The sequence below is a fragment of the Pempheris klunzingeri genome, chromosome 18, assembly GCF_042242105.1.
Source record: "Pempheris klunzingeri isolate RE-2024b chromosome 18, fPemKlu1.hap1, whole genome shotgun sequence".
Classification (NCBI taxonomy): domain Eukaryota; kingdom Metazoa; phylum Chordata; class Actinopteri; order Acropomatiformes; family Pempheridae; genus Pempheris; species Pempheris klunzingeri.
The window spans coordinates 13,109,093-13,121,697 of NC_092029.1; the positions used below are offsets into that span (position 1 = coordinate 13,109,093).

Here is a 12,605-nt window from a genome sequence, read left to right on the forward strand (position 1 = left end):
GTAATATAATGCAAAAATGAAGAGAAGAGCGAATGCAGCGTGATGCTGAACGTAGGAAAAAACACATTCCAGCCAATGAAAAGCAAAACAACTTCAAAAAAATACTAAATGCAAACTTCTATATCCAAGAGCCCCCCTGTGATGTAGATTTGAATGACAGCACAGGGGCTTTGAGTAATTACTCCACTGTAAGCGCGGCTTTAAATGTTAAAGCTCCTACATACAGACTCTAATCAGCTTCTCACATGTGCTGAGCTGTCACATTTTGAGTTTGTCTTTTTGAGTGTGTACTTACTGTTGTAGACAAGGCTGACAGGGGGGACAGAGTGAAGGCCGGGGCCTGTTTTAGCCGCTTTAATCTCTTCAAAACCATTAGGCAGACCACTGAGGAAGTCCTTCCTCTGCTTGTTGAGACCAAGCCACAAATACAACTCCAGCTTAGCCTGAACTGTCCAGCCGGCAGGACCAAACCCCTTCTTACCAGGCAGCTGTGGACACAGATTACAATGAAAGGGAACTGAATCTTTCAGTTTAAGAGTTTAATTTAAAACATGAATAAACTGCCCTGTAAACACGGGGAAGTGCGAACTACATCCATAAAAACGAAGGAGCCACGTCACTGATTTTCTCTCTGGGCAGCTGTCGTACATTTTCAAGCCTATTCACCATACACTTATCAATACTGTTTCTTGATTAAACATCACTACCGATTAGTGCAGTCAGCAGCACAGCTTTAACTAGTGATGAGAATAGGTCTTAGATTTAATATAGTTAAAAACCAGCAGTGTGTTTTAATGAGAAAAGCAAACAGTGTTTGATGAAGAGAAGGAAGAGTGAGAGATGACTGTACCTTGAGGAAGACAGCTTTGACTTTCCCACAGTCTTTCCCTGTTTCCTCATCCACTATGGAGTACAGAATGTCTTTAGAGGGAATCCGGGCATAGGCGATGCGCTTGTTGTTGCTCATCATCCAGATGAAAACATCTGGGATGCTGTGCTGAGGCTGGACACAAGTTAAATACACGATACACATGATCAATAGGTTTTTATAGTTGTAAACATTTACTCTGTCAGGTCTTATATAGTTTAATTCTTCACACACTTAAACCTGTACCTCGTCAGCGAGGAAACGGAGCTTCTGCAGGAAGTTCTGCACCAGCTTGAGTTTGTCTCTTACTGTGTTTTTCTTCACCTGAGTGCGGATCTGCTTGGCCTGCTGGCCCATGCTGTCCTACAGGACAAGTGATGATGAGTGAAGCATACTAACAGAGCGGCGCTGCATCTTACACACACACACACACACACACACATCACATCATAGTTGAGATTCTATTTTTTAAATTCAACGGCTTGAATGGATTTTCTTTAAAATATGATAAATATTCTATTTCCAAGAGACTCTGTACAGAAATTGCTGACACTACAGCACCTTTGCTAGTGCAAATTACTATTTAATGGACTCCCTACAGTCCCTACACATGGTGACTTTTCACACACTTTTTTTCAACCATGAATAATTTTTTTCAAAGGAGATTTGTGTTCCTGAAAATACGTTTGCTTTCCATTGCAGTTTTCACCTTCCACCACACACAGTGGTGTAGTGCAGCCACAGGTTTCATTCTCAATATGTGTTAAAACATCTCTGCTCAAACACTGGATCTAATACCTATTATAATTATCATCTTCCCCTCTGTCTGTATTATCTTCCCCTTCCTTCTGTTTGAGAAACATAAATTATACCATCTCTCTCATGCAGGACTTGAGCCGTTCTCGATCCAGTTTGGTTCGGCCTGCCTGGCTCACATCCTTGTTAGCCAGAGTCACAAAACGACTGGAAATAACCAGAAAATACAAAGGATGAAACATGACAATGGCTTGGCTCTATAAATACTAATAAATTCTGTGGTCTATTTTTCTGTGATCTCAAAGTAATATACAGACTAATAAACGCTAGCAGTGAACAACTCTTAAGTGTTTCACAAAACAACTAATTGAACATAAAGAGACATAAATAACAATAAGGACACAGCTGGTTTATTTCAGCATAACAAATGTCAAATTTTGGAGATGGTTCAGTGCAGAGAGCTGCTGTCCTTGGTAGCTTCTGGGGGGGGTTGATTTGAGCAGCATTACAGTTTGTGGTCCTACAGCAGTTTTACAGCTTTCAGCATCGGTAGAAACTCTCAGTATCATTACTGACCTCTCAGTCACAATGTCAGTTTTAATACAAGGCCGTGAAAAATGATTATCATTATGCGGCTTGCCTGCAGCCGACGCTGAGCTCCTCCAGCACTCCCCTGAGTCTGCGTTCTGGAAAAGCCTTCTCTGTCTTAATGATCTCCTGGACATCATTCAAACCCTCTTCCTGTAGGGACACAACAAAATTAGTGTATCTTAGGAAAAAACAAGGTGTTTTACTATGTTTAAATCCACAACATCTGTTACAAATGCCAAATGCCCCTTATCTACATACACATACTATTATCTACTATAGTATACAGTATCTATAGATATACGCATATTTCAGCTGCCACTTTAATTATTTCTCTCCCTTGTATGCAACATGTTTATTATGAGTGATTGTGATTATGTTCCTTTATTTCCCATCTTTTAAGCCGTGCTAGCGGTATTGCTTTGTGGATAACAATATTGGTCGTTCTGAAATATCTCAACAATGATGGAGCGGCATTAAATTGTGTGGAGACTTTCATTGTCAACACAGGATGAAGACTTCTGACTCTGGTGATCCCCTGACTTTCCTCCAGCGCCAACCTGAGGTTAGCATTTGTGGGTGTGAATGAAATATCCGGACAGCTATCAAGTCGAAACTGGCATTTCAATCAACCTGAGATGTACTTTGTGTTTTGTGATAATTAGCAAATGTTAGCATGCTAACTTGCTAAACAAAAATGGTGAAAACTATACCACCTAAATATCATATTAGCATTGTTATCGTGAGCATGTTAACATGCCAGCTGACCAGCTTGTCAGCGATCTTGTCCATCATGTTGGAGTTGTAAAGTCGTCTTCTCTGGTCCTGCCACCAGCTCTTGATGTAGACACATGGCTTCTTTTCAAAGTAGGGAAGATGGAAGTAATTCCTGTGCAGTACAAACAAAATGACTTTGACAGCAGTTTAACACTCCAAATTGTTACATACTAAATCAAATGTTCAGTTCATGGCCTGAATGTTTAAACGATAATATAGCAGTCTGCTCCTGACTAATGTTATTTAACTATCTCTGGAAATTGTAAAGCTTTAATCAGTTCACAAGGACTTGATTTTGCTTTTATTATGAAACTAGCTTCCTAAGAACCATTGACCTCTTGATCTCTGACCTGTCGGTGATGACTGGCTTCATTGCAGGAGTGGAGGAGACAGAGACTAGGTCCCCGTCCTCGTCTGCCTCATCGTCACTGGAGTTCTGGATGAGCTCGCTCTCCTCTTCTTCATTCTCCCCATCTTTCTTCTTCTTCTTCGTTGATGAGGGCTTGCTTACACCATCTATCTGGTTGCCATAGTTACCTGTGGAGCGGCAGAATGTTGCACATCGTTATGGAGTGTGTTTGGTTATGGTAGCTAATGATTTTTGTTCACTGTACTACGGTAAAACTAGTGGAGAGCAGGTCAACGTTAACAAGATCAAGAGAAGGTTTATTCACCTATTGTGATTTCAAAACTTATCGTTTTGTCACCAATCTTCCTGTCGATCATGGTGGCCTCCAGGAAGGAACCAAAGAGGAAGAACTCCTCTATTTTCCCAGTGGCGCTCTGATGGAGTGACAAAAATGGAAAAGAAGAAAAAGTGAAACATTTTACTGGATGAAAGTGCATTGACTTTATTGCACTATAGAAGAATTGCTACAGGTGCTCTTTTCTGTGATTCACAACATACATAAACTCTACCTGCCTCCTCGCTGACTTACTGAGCCACTTAGTTTTTACATCACATTGTATTTCATTTCATTACAACTGCAAGTGCACTGACTTCCACCATATTTTCTGGCCTATGATGCTTTCTACTCATTCATATAGTTGTTATTACAACATAAAATATGATGCTTTTTCATTTAAAACGTATTATTTGCAGCAGTTTATCACAATGCCTCCCATGCAGCCATTATAGATTGGCCCAAAGTGTCCTAAATGCACTACAAATGACATACTTGGGCCAGCATACTGGCCCAAACATGGCACATATTTTGCACACAGGGCAGTGTATAAAGTATATAGGGTAAGAAAAACAACAACAAACAATGTAGCCGGAGTAGCAAAACATTGTCCATGCATGCCATAATATGTTGTATCTCCATAGCTGCTGTGATGGAAATGTCCATACAGGTTCAAGTTGTCGGATGTACGATAATTAAAACCTATAAGGTAGTTCAAACTAATTCCACATTAAACCATAATAAAAAAGGCCCATAAATAACCCTTTTATCTATAACCATGTAAAACCTTAAAGCCTTTTAGGTCTAATATTGCAGTTTTAGGGAGATTTCAGAAAACCCCAAAACGAGTAAGTACACAGTCTGGGATGACAAGTGCACTTTGCTGTGAATGATCCAAAATCATAGATGAACACATTTTACATTGTGTTAAAGAAGACAAAAGAAGAGTCACGGCATTTATTTGATTTGCAACATTTCCTGAAATTAGTTATCTGCCTCTTCTTCAAAGCAAAGTACTAGACAACTGGCACAGACTCATGCTGGCATGAATAACTGAGGTTCCCAGGGGAAACATTTGCACAATAGCCAAGACAGCCAAGAGGAGAATTAGCTGGCAAGCTTCCCCTGAAGCAAAGCATCTAAAGTATCCTGATTTCCCTGATGAGCAGTTAACTGCACGTACCAATCACAGTGTCACACTGTTTATTGTGCGGTCAGGGGGTCAGGAGAGGTTAAACAGCATGTTGTTCTCATGGATCACAGGTCAGGATAACAGCTTTTCTTTGTTTTGTCAGATAACTGTGCTTTCAGTGATGACACTGAAGGGACATTTTTATAAAGATAGTAAAGAGTAGCCTACTTTATTACAGAAAATAACACAACAATACAAGATCCAAAAACCTCCCAGCTGTGTTGTCAGTCAGGTCTTCTCACCTCTGAGATGTTGGAGACGCCCTCCATCTGCACCTCAGTGGAGCTCATGATCTCGGGTGAAGTGGTGTCCAGGATCTCCACAGCAACGGAGAGCAGGAGACGGGCTCTGAAGGACACGCCTTCTCCAAGACCCTCATTCAGGTCCTGGTGCTCGTCCATCAGAGTGTACTGACGGGTGGAACCATACATGTTGGCCCAAGCTGGACCCAGGGTGGGCAGGAACCCTGGAGAGGGTAAGAGAGAAAGAAATGTCTGTAGGAGATGATGTGGCAATCACCTACTGTTATAAAGTGTTTCAAAGTATGTGCACCCAATGTATCAAATACTAGATCTTCCCATCCACTGTTTAAAAGCAGATTTGAATTCTTCAATCTAAGTTTGGCTATTTTTGACTGTTGTTTTAAGCTCAATACTGCGCTGGTATTGTGATTCATTTTGCAGGGATTGTGTGTAAATGAACAAATTTGGACATTTCTGTGACTGTGTTTTTGCATTATTATAATGTCTGAGTTTCTGTAAGGTTGTACCTGTGATTGATCCTGTCATGATGGAAATCAGTGGTAATACTCAACTACTTTTCTTTTATTCCTAAACAAAAATCCACTGCTGTCATTGTATAACTGTATCAACTGTGGTGTGTGAGGAATGTTCTCAGAAAATGAGCACTTTGGTTGAATATATGCTAATGTATTTATTGTTTACAAGCCATTTTGAATGTCATCCACTAAATTCATACAGCCATTAGGAAAAGGTCATGTGGGTCATTTGGTTTGATTCATAATCTACTGCAGCAAAGCTAATTACTGTGTACAGTAAAATATTAACTAGTTAAGACTGAATAATTAATGAGCCAGACAGCTAATCAATGCTAAAACGGCAAACTGTGTGTGTGTGTTTTGACCAACCTTTGTCACCATCATTTGATATCTTGCGCAGATCAATAAAGTGTGTTCCTATAGCAACGTCGTTGACTTTGTCTGAGTCTCGTATCTGGACTTTTACGCGTTTGCAGAGTGGAGGGAACAGCTCGGTGAAGATGATCTGCTCGCTCCAGATTGGTTCGTAACTGCTCTTCTGGACTGAAGTCTTCCCCTGGAGACACACGAAGGAGTAACATTAAAGTCCAGGAAAGTACAAATATATTTGTAGTGATCGGTTATGTTGTTGTCATCCTGTTAGTAGCGGACACTGTTGTTTCGATAACATTACATTTATAGGAGCTATTCTATTTTATATGATCAGCAGCAAATTGGGAAACTTCCGTTCAGCAGTAAATTTGAAAATGACTAGATAACAGTTGGATTCACATTTTCTCATGTCTGTCCTAAAACAGCCCATATGTAAACAGCTTTTGTTTGCTGTGATTGTTTCATGTCCTTATATTACCCACAAAGAGGGGACATTCAGAGTAAGAGGTGGGGAAGAAAACCACAGTCCTTTGTTTATAGGAAAATTCTCCTGAAGTTTGGTAAAAGTCAATAAGAGGGAAGCAGATGTTTTTCAAAGTTGCAGTTTTTTTAGTGTTTAGTGTTTCCTCTTTCTGTTAATGGTTCAGTGATAAAACCATGTTTGCTCAAACACAAAGAGGAAATTCTGGACTGAATAGACTGCAACCTTGCAAAACACTAATTGAATTCCTCTAATTCAGGCGGCAGAGGTCATTTTTGCAGTGAGTGAAGACTGTGGGTTTTGTCCCTCTCTATTATTTGCCATTAATATTATAGGGCATTTGTGTAGTTACACTAAAACTTTGGGTATCTAATGGCTGTAGAATGTTTATAACCGGAATAAACAAATTAAAATGTAATCAAAATAAACTGTGCATTCTCCTCCTTTATAGTATATTGTTATTAGTTCAACTATGTGAATACCTTTAAGCCTTGAAAATCCAAACTACAGACATTTGCACTTGTATGCATTATGAAACCCACGGTGTGTTTTAGAGGAGGAGTGATAATCCCCTGGGCAGTAATAGCAGCAGCTAGAAACTAGCAAAGAATAGAGACTGCAGGATGTGTAGGGAGTTACTTTCTGTCCAGCAAACTGCACTTGAACGTAGGGGTCGACCAGGTCTCTGTTCTCTCCTATGAAGGCCTTCTTCACATTAGCCATGATGCTGGTGTTCATTTTAGGAAGTCCCTCAGCGCGGTAGACCTTCACATAAAACCTTGCCCACTGCCTCTCTGCTGGGATGCCCTCCGGGAGCAGGAGGTTCCTGGAAATAGACAGAAGCACAAAAACTCATAGACAAGGTTGTGCTGAGGTTGATTGCATTTAAGAAAAGTACAACTTGTGAAAAAAGCTTTCTAGAAATACTGGGTGATCCAAAACAGAATGTCCATGTATCCTTGCAACTATCAACAGTGTTGGTCAAAGTAATCAAATCTTTAAACTTCTCACAGTGAAAAAACTCTTTGAAATGAAGAGAGTGATGCAGAAACCACTGCTAAAATGTCTGTTATATGGAATAATTAACACATATGCTGTAACATTTGTTAGACCAGTTTTCAATGTCATTTGATAGCAGTATTCTTCAAATCAATTCAATCTGAAACTGGCACATCAGTACGAGCTTGTTACCCCTCAATGTCGTCTTCATCGGTCTCGTTGGCCTTGTGTGGGGTCTTGATGTTGTCGCCCTTCCCGACCACAGCGATGTCACACTTTATGTATCCTTTACACCCCGCTGTTATGTCGTCAGGGTCAGACAGGATGGCCCACCTGTGGTAAAACTGATGTTCTGGGATAGATGTCAATCAATGAGTCAACCAACAAGCAGCTTTTATTAAATCCATCTTCACTTCACAATGAACAAAAGACAAAATGTTATTTTAATTTTCAAATAGAGAGAGTGTACTTTACCAGGCTGAGAGTAAACAGTCCCCACATCCATCTTGAAGGTTCCCACCAAGGTCCCACTCCGAAGAAGATTTTTAGAGTGAATGACCTACATGAATGAGAGAGACAATTTCAAACAAAGAGCAAACTCTCAAAAAATTAAACTGGAAGTGGAAATAAATAATTCAAAAGTGTGACTATCATGGAGAAACAGATGGCAGTGGATTTGATGTTTGATAAGGGGCTGCATAATGTCTTCACCATTTTACATTAAACACAACTAGTTACTCTCTCAAAACATTAATTTAATTAATGCAATATTCAGCGATATCTTTTTATGTCTTCACACTTATCTATACATAACAACATATGCAGAATGCAGCAGCTCTGTGCTCTGCAGTGCAGTGTGTACTTATGGAGTACTAATTACTTACTGAGAGCTTGATGATCTTGTCAAACATGACATCAGGAGGGACATGGAAGTCAAAGACGAAGTACTGCAGAGAGGAGAGAAACGGTCTGCTCATTAAAATGTATTCATTTATACTGCTGGATGACACATTTTCCTTTCTTTGTGCCAGAATGATTGTGTCATTGTTTCTAGATGGCTTTGAAGTTCTCTTTGTATGTGTTTTTTTCATGTGCTCTTGGTGTCTGTTGACACTGGAGAGTAACACGGGACTTTTGTTCTCCTACAGTAAAAACTGCCAAACTGTAGAGAACAGTGCATCACTGACTTTGCTGCAAGCAGCATCTCAGCTGTGGACTATGGATCAGACAATGGGCCCCTTGGCACTGACACAAAAAGGCCTGTCTACCCCAAGTTAACAGTTTGATCAGAGGCGATGGCTTCACAGCCCACGAGTGTTTGGGCCCCTGGGCCAGTGCCTGGCAAGCTTATACAGTAATCTGTCAAAGATCTCCACACAGAAGCAAAATTCAGGATAAAACATGTGTACTAAATGAAAAACTAAGAGGAACAACATGAAAAAAAAGATGATGAAATAAGGTAAGTTGGATGTACTTTTATAGAATACTGACACTTTAAAAATACACCATGACCAGTGTATAGCAACAGTGAATGTGTAATTTCTACCCAAAGCCTGTCCTTCTAACCTAAATAGAAAGAAGTGAATTGGGGTGACGTTATATTGTAGTTGCAGTACATTTTAGAACCCATGAAGCCAATTTCACATAATTATTCCTGTGAATTGTGCAGCTATCTGAAATAGTGCAGACTCAGAAGAAACTGGAGGGTTTGGATATGAGGAGAAAAAGTTCGAAGGACTATTATCTGGATCACTCTGGTTTCAAGTTGGTCTGTCCACAGGGGATTTCAGACAAACAGAAGGAATCGATAGCATACAAATTGTCACTTCCACTCCCCCCTGACACAGCCTAGAGGCTGAGCTCTGCCTGACCCTTATCACCACCAACACTTCCTACCAAGAGAGATTCTCTGCTTTTCAGGAACATGAGAGCTGACAAGAACTCTCTGGTTAACAGTACTATGTGCAGTATTTTTAAAGCCAATAAACATCTGACCGTCAAACAGAACTCTGGCAGTCTCGATGCTGCATTTTACTTTGTGCTGTTTGTCTTGCAGGACAACAGGAAATACTGGTCATGTCTTCATGCTGAGAAATGCCTGCTCTCACTATGCCAGCGGCATGAGAGACATTTACTGTACAATACCAGTTATCCTGTTTATCCGTGCTGTTTGCAGATGCTATGTAAATTGCACTTGTGTGATTGTGTCATTACTGTATTGTTGAATATAGCAATCTTATATCAGAGCTGGTTGTCACACTGTTTTTTTGGTCAATTTTGTGAACTTTACTTTATAAACCAGTTTTAACTATTTTTTGGCTACTTGGGGGCAGTTGAAACAAGTAGCATCTTAAGATGATATGGTGAACTGAGAACTGTTTTGCTGAAAACAGAGTGAGAGTGAAGGAACAGACAACCAAAGCAGAGCTGAGAGTCGAGTCATTTTTATCACTATGAGCGACTTTCACGAACAAGTAGTCATGTGATGACTTGTTAGATATTGATTATGGCTGCGTCAAGTTGCCACTTAATTTATAAAATAAAGTACTATTTTACAGAATCCAATATGCATTCACATTAAGAACTGACATCATTACTGACATGTGCACTGTAGGCCTGTGTGCAGTACAGTACAATTCATTTTATGCACCGTGGCACTGTGTTTTTACCACTACTGTTGAGTCTACTCCAATCTGTGTCATTATTCTGAATCTAAAAAAAATCTCAGTCGAACCTCAATGTTGGCCATAATGTGATTTCAGGAACCATACGTCAACATAAAAGAATAAGTAGAAAACCACACAGGTTGAAAAATGCAATCAGCCTTGAAAGAGGCAATAAATAAAGAACTGAAGTGACAAAGTGAAGCTGACATTTAGAGATGCAGAGGAAGTTTGTGTATAATACATAAAACTGTGTCCATGGCCGTCTTGCATGACGAGGTTTGAAAGCTTAAAAGGCCTCACCTCATTGTAGTACGGGCAGTTGGTGGACTCCTTCATAGAAGTGTACTTCTTGTCGTCTCCGATCTCGACACACACCACAGGGTCCATGTTGAGGCCTATCAGCTGCCGGGCCTCGATTATTGTGATGCTGATCTGAAGGGAGACATTAGCACATCAGATATGACTCAGACAACTAAAACAACCTGACTTCCCAGCAGCAGTAATGGAACAATGATGATGATGAAAAATCATGCAACTATGCAGTAATTACCCTGAGGACAATTCAAAGGCAAATAAATAAGTAAATCAAATAAGTAAACTCTGATGATTGTGATTCCAGGCATTGAGGACTTTGGACCGATTCTACTTTTCTACCCTGTGATTTTACTCATCTCTCCAGGCTTAAGTAATGTAGCATTTCATGGACAAACTACATCAAAGTAATATCCCTCTGGTTTAATTAGTTGTTGGATAATGAAGAGAAAAAGCTAGAAACACAAATAGAGAGAGAGAGAGAGAGGATGAGTCTGCAGTCTAGAATTACACCAGGATTTCAGTCTGGTGTATTAATGAATTCTTGTTTTTAAATAAAATAGGTCATGAAAATAGGCTGATGGGACAGTGGAGGACAGTTAAACTGTGTCCACAATTATTCTGTTGCTTGGTTTCATTGATACTGTGGTGAACGAATTTAGTGTGGTAGATGCAGCAGGTAAACAGATGCATATTTGTAGATATATATTATGGCCTTATTCACTTTCTTGCCAAGAGTTACATAAGAAGATTAACATGACTTTCATGTTTGTGTATTGACTATGGCACTAACTTATAACTTGTTCTACTTTCAGTCTTTATGCTAAGCAAAGCTAACCAACTGCAGACTCCACTTCTGTACTATCAAGACAGACTGCTATCAATCTTCTCATCTAAATCTCAGCAAGAGAGCGATTAAGTTTATCTCCCCAAATGACTATTCTTCCAAAGGGTATCTAAATCCAGCACTATGTGGGATCATTAGTAGTCTTTTAATCTTTTATTTTCTTACAGCATTATTTGCATTAACATGGAAGCTGTACTTTGCCAACCATCCTGCCAGTTATACATCAAAGCCACACACATATTACACATGTATCACATAAAACAAAATAAAACACCACAATTTAAAAGCTTGTATGTGCAGATTTGCAAGTACTGAAGAAATGCATGTGAGTGTTAACGCACACACAGACAGCTAGAAACACTGACCTGATAATCCACAGGACGTCCAGAGCTTGGTTCCATCTTGATATCTGGCTTTGACCTGTGCAAAATTCAACAGAGTCAGTGATTTCTCTACAGTGGATAAGCAAAGTACATTTGCTCTTCTGAGGCAGCACTGGAGCACAATCTCAACTCTAAGTTTGCATCTTAAATTGTGAGAGCTCTCATTTCTCCATCTTCCCAGGTTGAATACATTTATTTTTAGAAATATAGGCTATTTAATGGTGTCACTGTGCAACCAACTTCAATCTATCCTAAGCAGTCTGTCTCAGCAGTTTGAGATGTACAGTACTGACAGAGGCCATTAAAGCTGTGAGCTTTACGTGGATGTGCATATGCGAGTCCATTCCTCTACCTGTGTGCAGTATGTGAATGCATGCACGCATTAATGGATGAACAAATATGAGACCTCTTATTGGAGACATTCGTGGTGACAGCCGTGACAGAGGCCAGAGAAATGGTGTCTGGGTCCAGGGCTCCAGCAAGACGCATCGCCTTCCTGTCCAGGTCCTCCATGTCCAGGACCGCCGGCTCATCTGGACGATTGAAATGAAGTAAATCAACAATTAGAAACTAATACTTGGTGCATATTTTATAGGTTGATTTCAGTTTATTTTGATATTCCATGTATAAATATTCAACCACTTTAAGGCCCTCATGTGAACAAATAATCAACCTTCATGTCGGGAAATACAATTTGCTGATTTTTTTTTTTAAGTTAATAACTAATAAATTCTAGTAGTTCTTAAAACCAATTAAAAAGGTTTTGAGACCCTATTTTGGTGTCTAAATTATCTTTGGGAAGGGGACTCTGACTCATGGCACAAGTTATAAGTTGATAAATGGGCTTGAACATGAATTTCCCCCCCAGATAACTTGCAAAATTTAATAAAGAAAGTGAATTTG

The 12,605-nt window shown here is 39.8% G+C and overlaps 1 protein-coding gene across 1 annotated transcript in view; it reads right to left on the reverse strand.

The window, feature by feature from the left end:
* otofa (otoferlin a) overlaps positions 1 to 12,605 on the reverse strand; it is a 71,707-nt gene that overhangs the window by 13,702 nt on the left and 45,400 nt on the right. The window contains exons 7-23 of the mRNA XM_070848849.1: positions 12,109 to 12,235; positions 11,685 to 11,739; positions 10,461 to 10,592; positions 8,379 to 8,441; positions 7,969 to 8,053; positions 7,687 to 7,846; positions 7,135 to 7,321; positions 6,012 to 6,198; positions 5,107 to 5,330; positions 3,664 to 3,772; positions 3,340 to 3,526; positions 2,981 to 3,101; positions 2,265 to 2,365; positions 1,741 to 1,831; positions 1,115 to 1,231; positions 851 to 1,003; positions 296 to 488 (exon numbers count right to left, since the gene is read on the reverse strand). Coding sequence (XP_070704950.1) covers positions 296 to 488; positions 851 to 1,003; positions 1,115 to 1,231; positions 1,741 to 1,831; positions 2,265 to 2,365; positions 2,981 to 3,101; positions 3,340 to 3,526; positions 3,664 to 3,772; positions 5,107 to 5,330; positions 6,012 to 6,198; positions 7,135 to 7,321; positions 7,687 to 7,846; positions 7,969 to 8,053; positions 8,379 to 8,441; positions 10,461 to 10,592; positions 11,685 to 11,739; positions 12,109 to 12,235 — 2,292 coding nt within the window. The remainder of the gene's footprint in view (positions 1 to 295; positions 489 to 850; positions 1,004 to 1,114; positions 1,232 to 1,740; positions 1,832 to 2,264; positions 2,366 to 2,980; positions 3,102 to 3,339; positions 3,527 to 3,663; positions 3,773 to 5,106; positions 5,331 to 6,011; positions 6,199 to 7,134; positions 7,322 to 7,686; positions 7,847 to 7,968; positions 8,054 to 8,378; positions 8,442 to 10,460; positions 10,593 to 11,684; positions 11,740 to 12,108; positions 12,236 to 12,605) is intronic.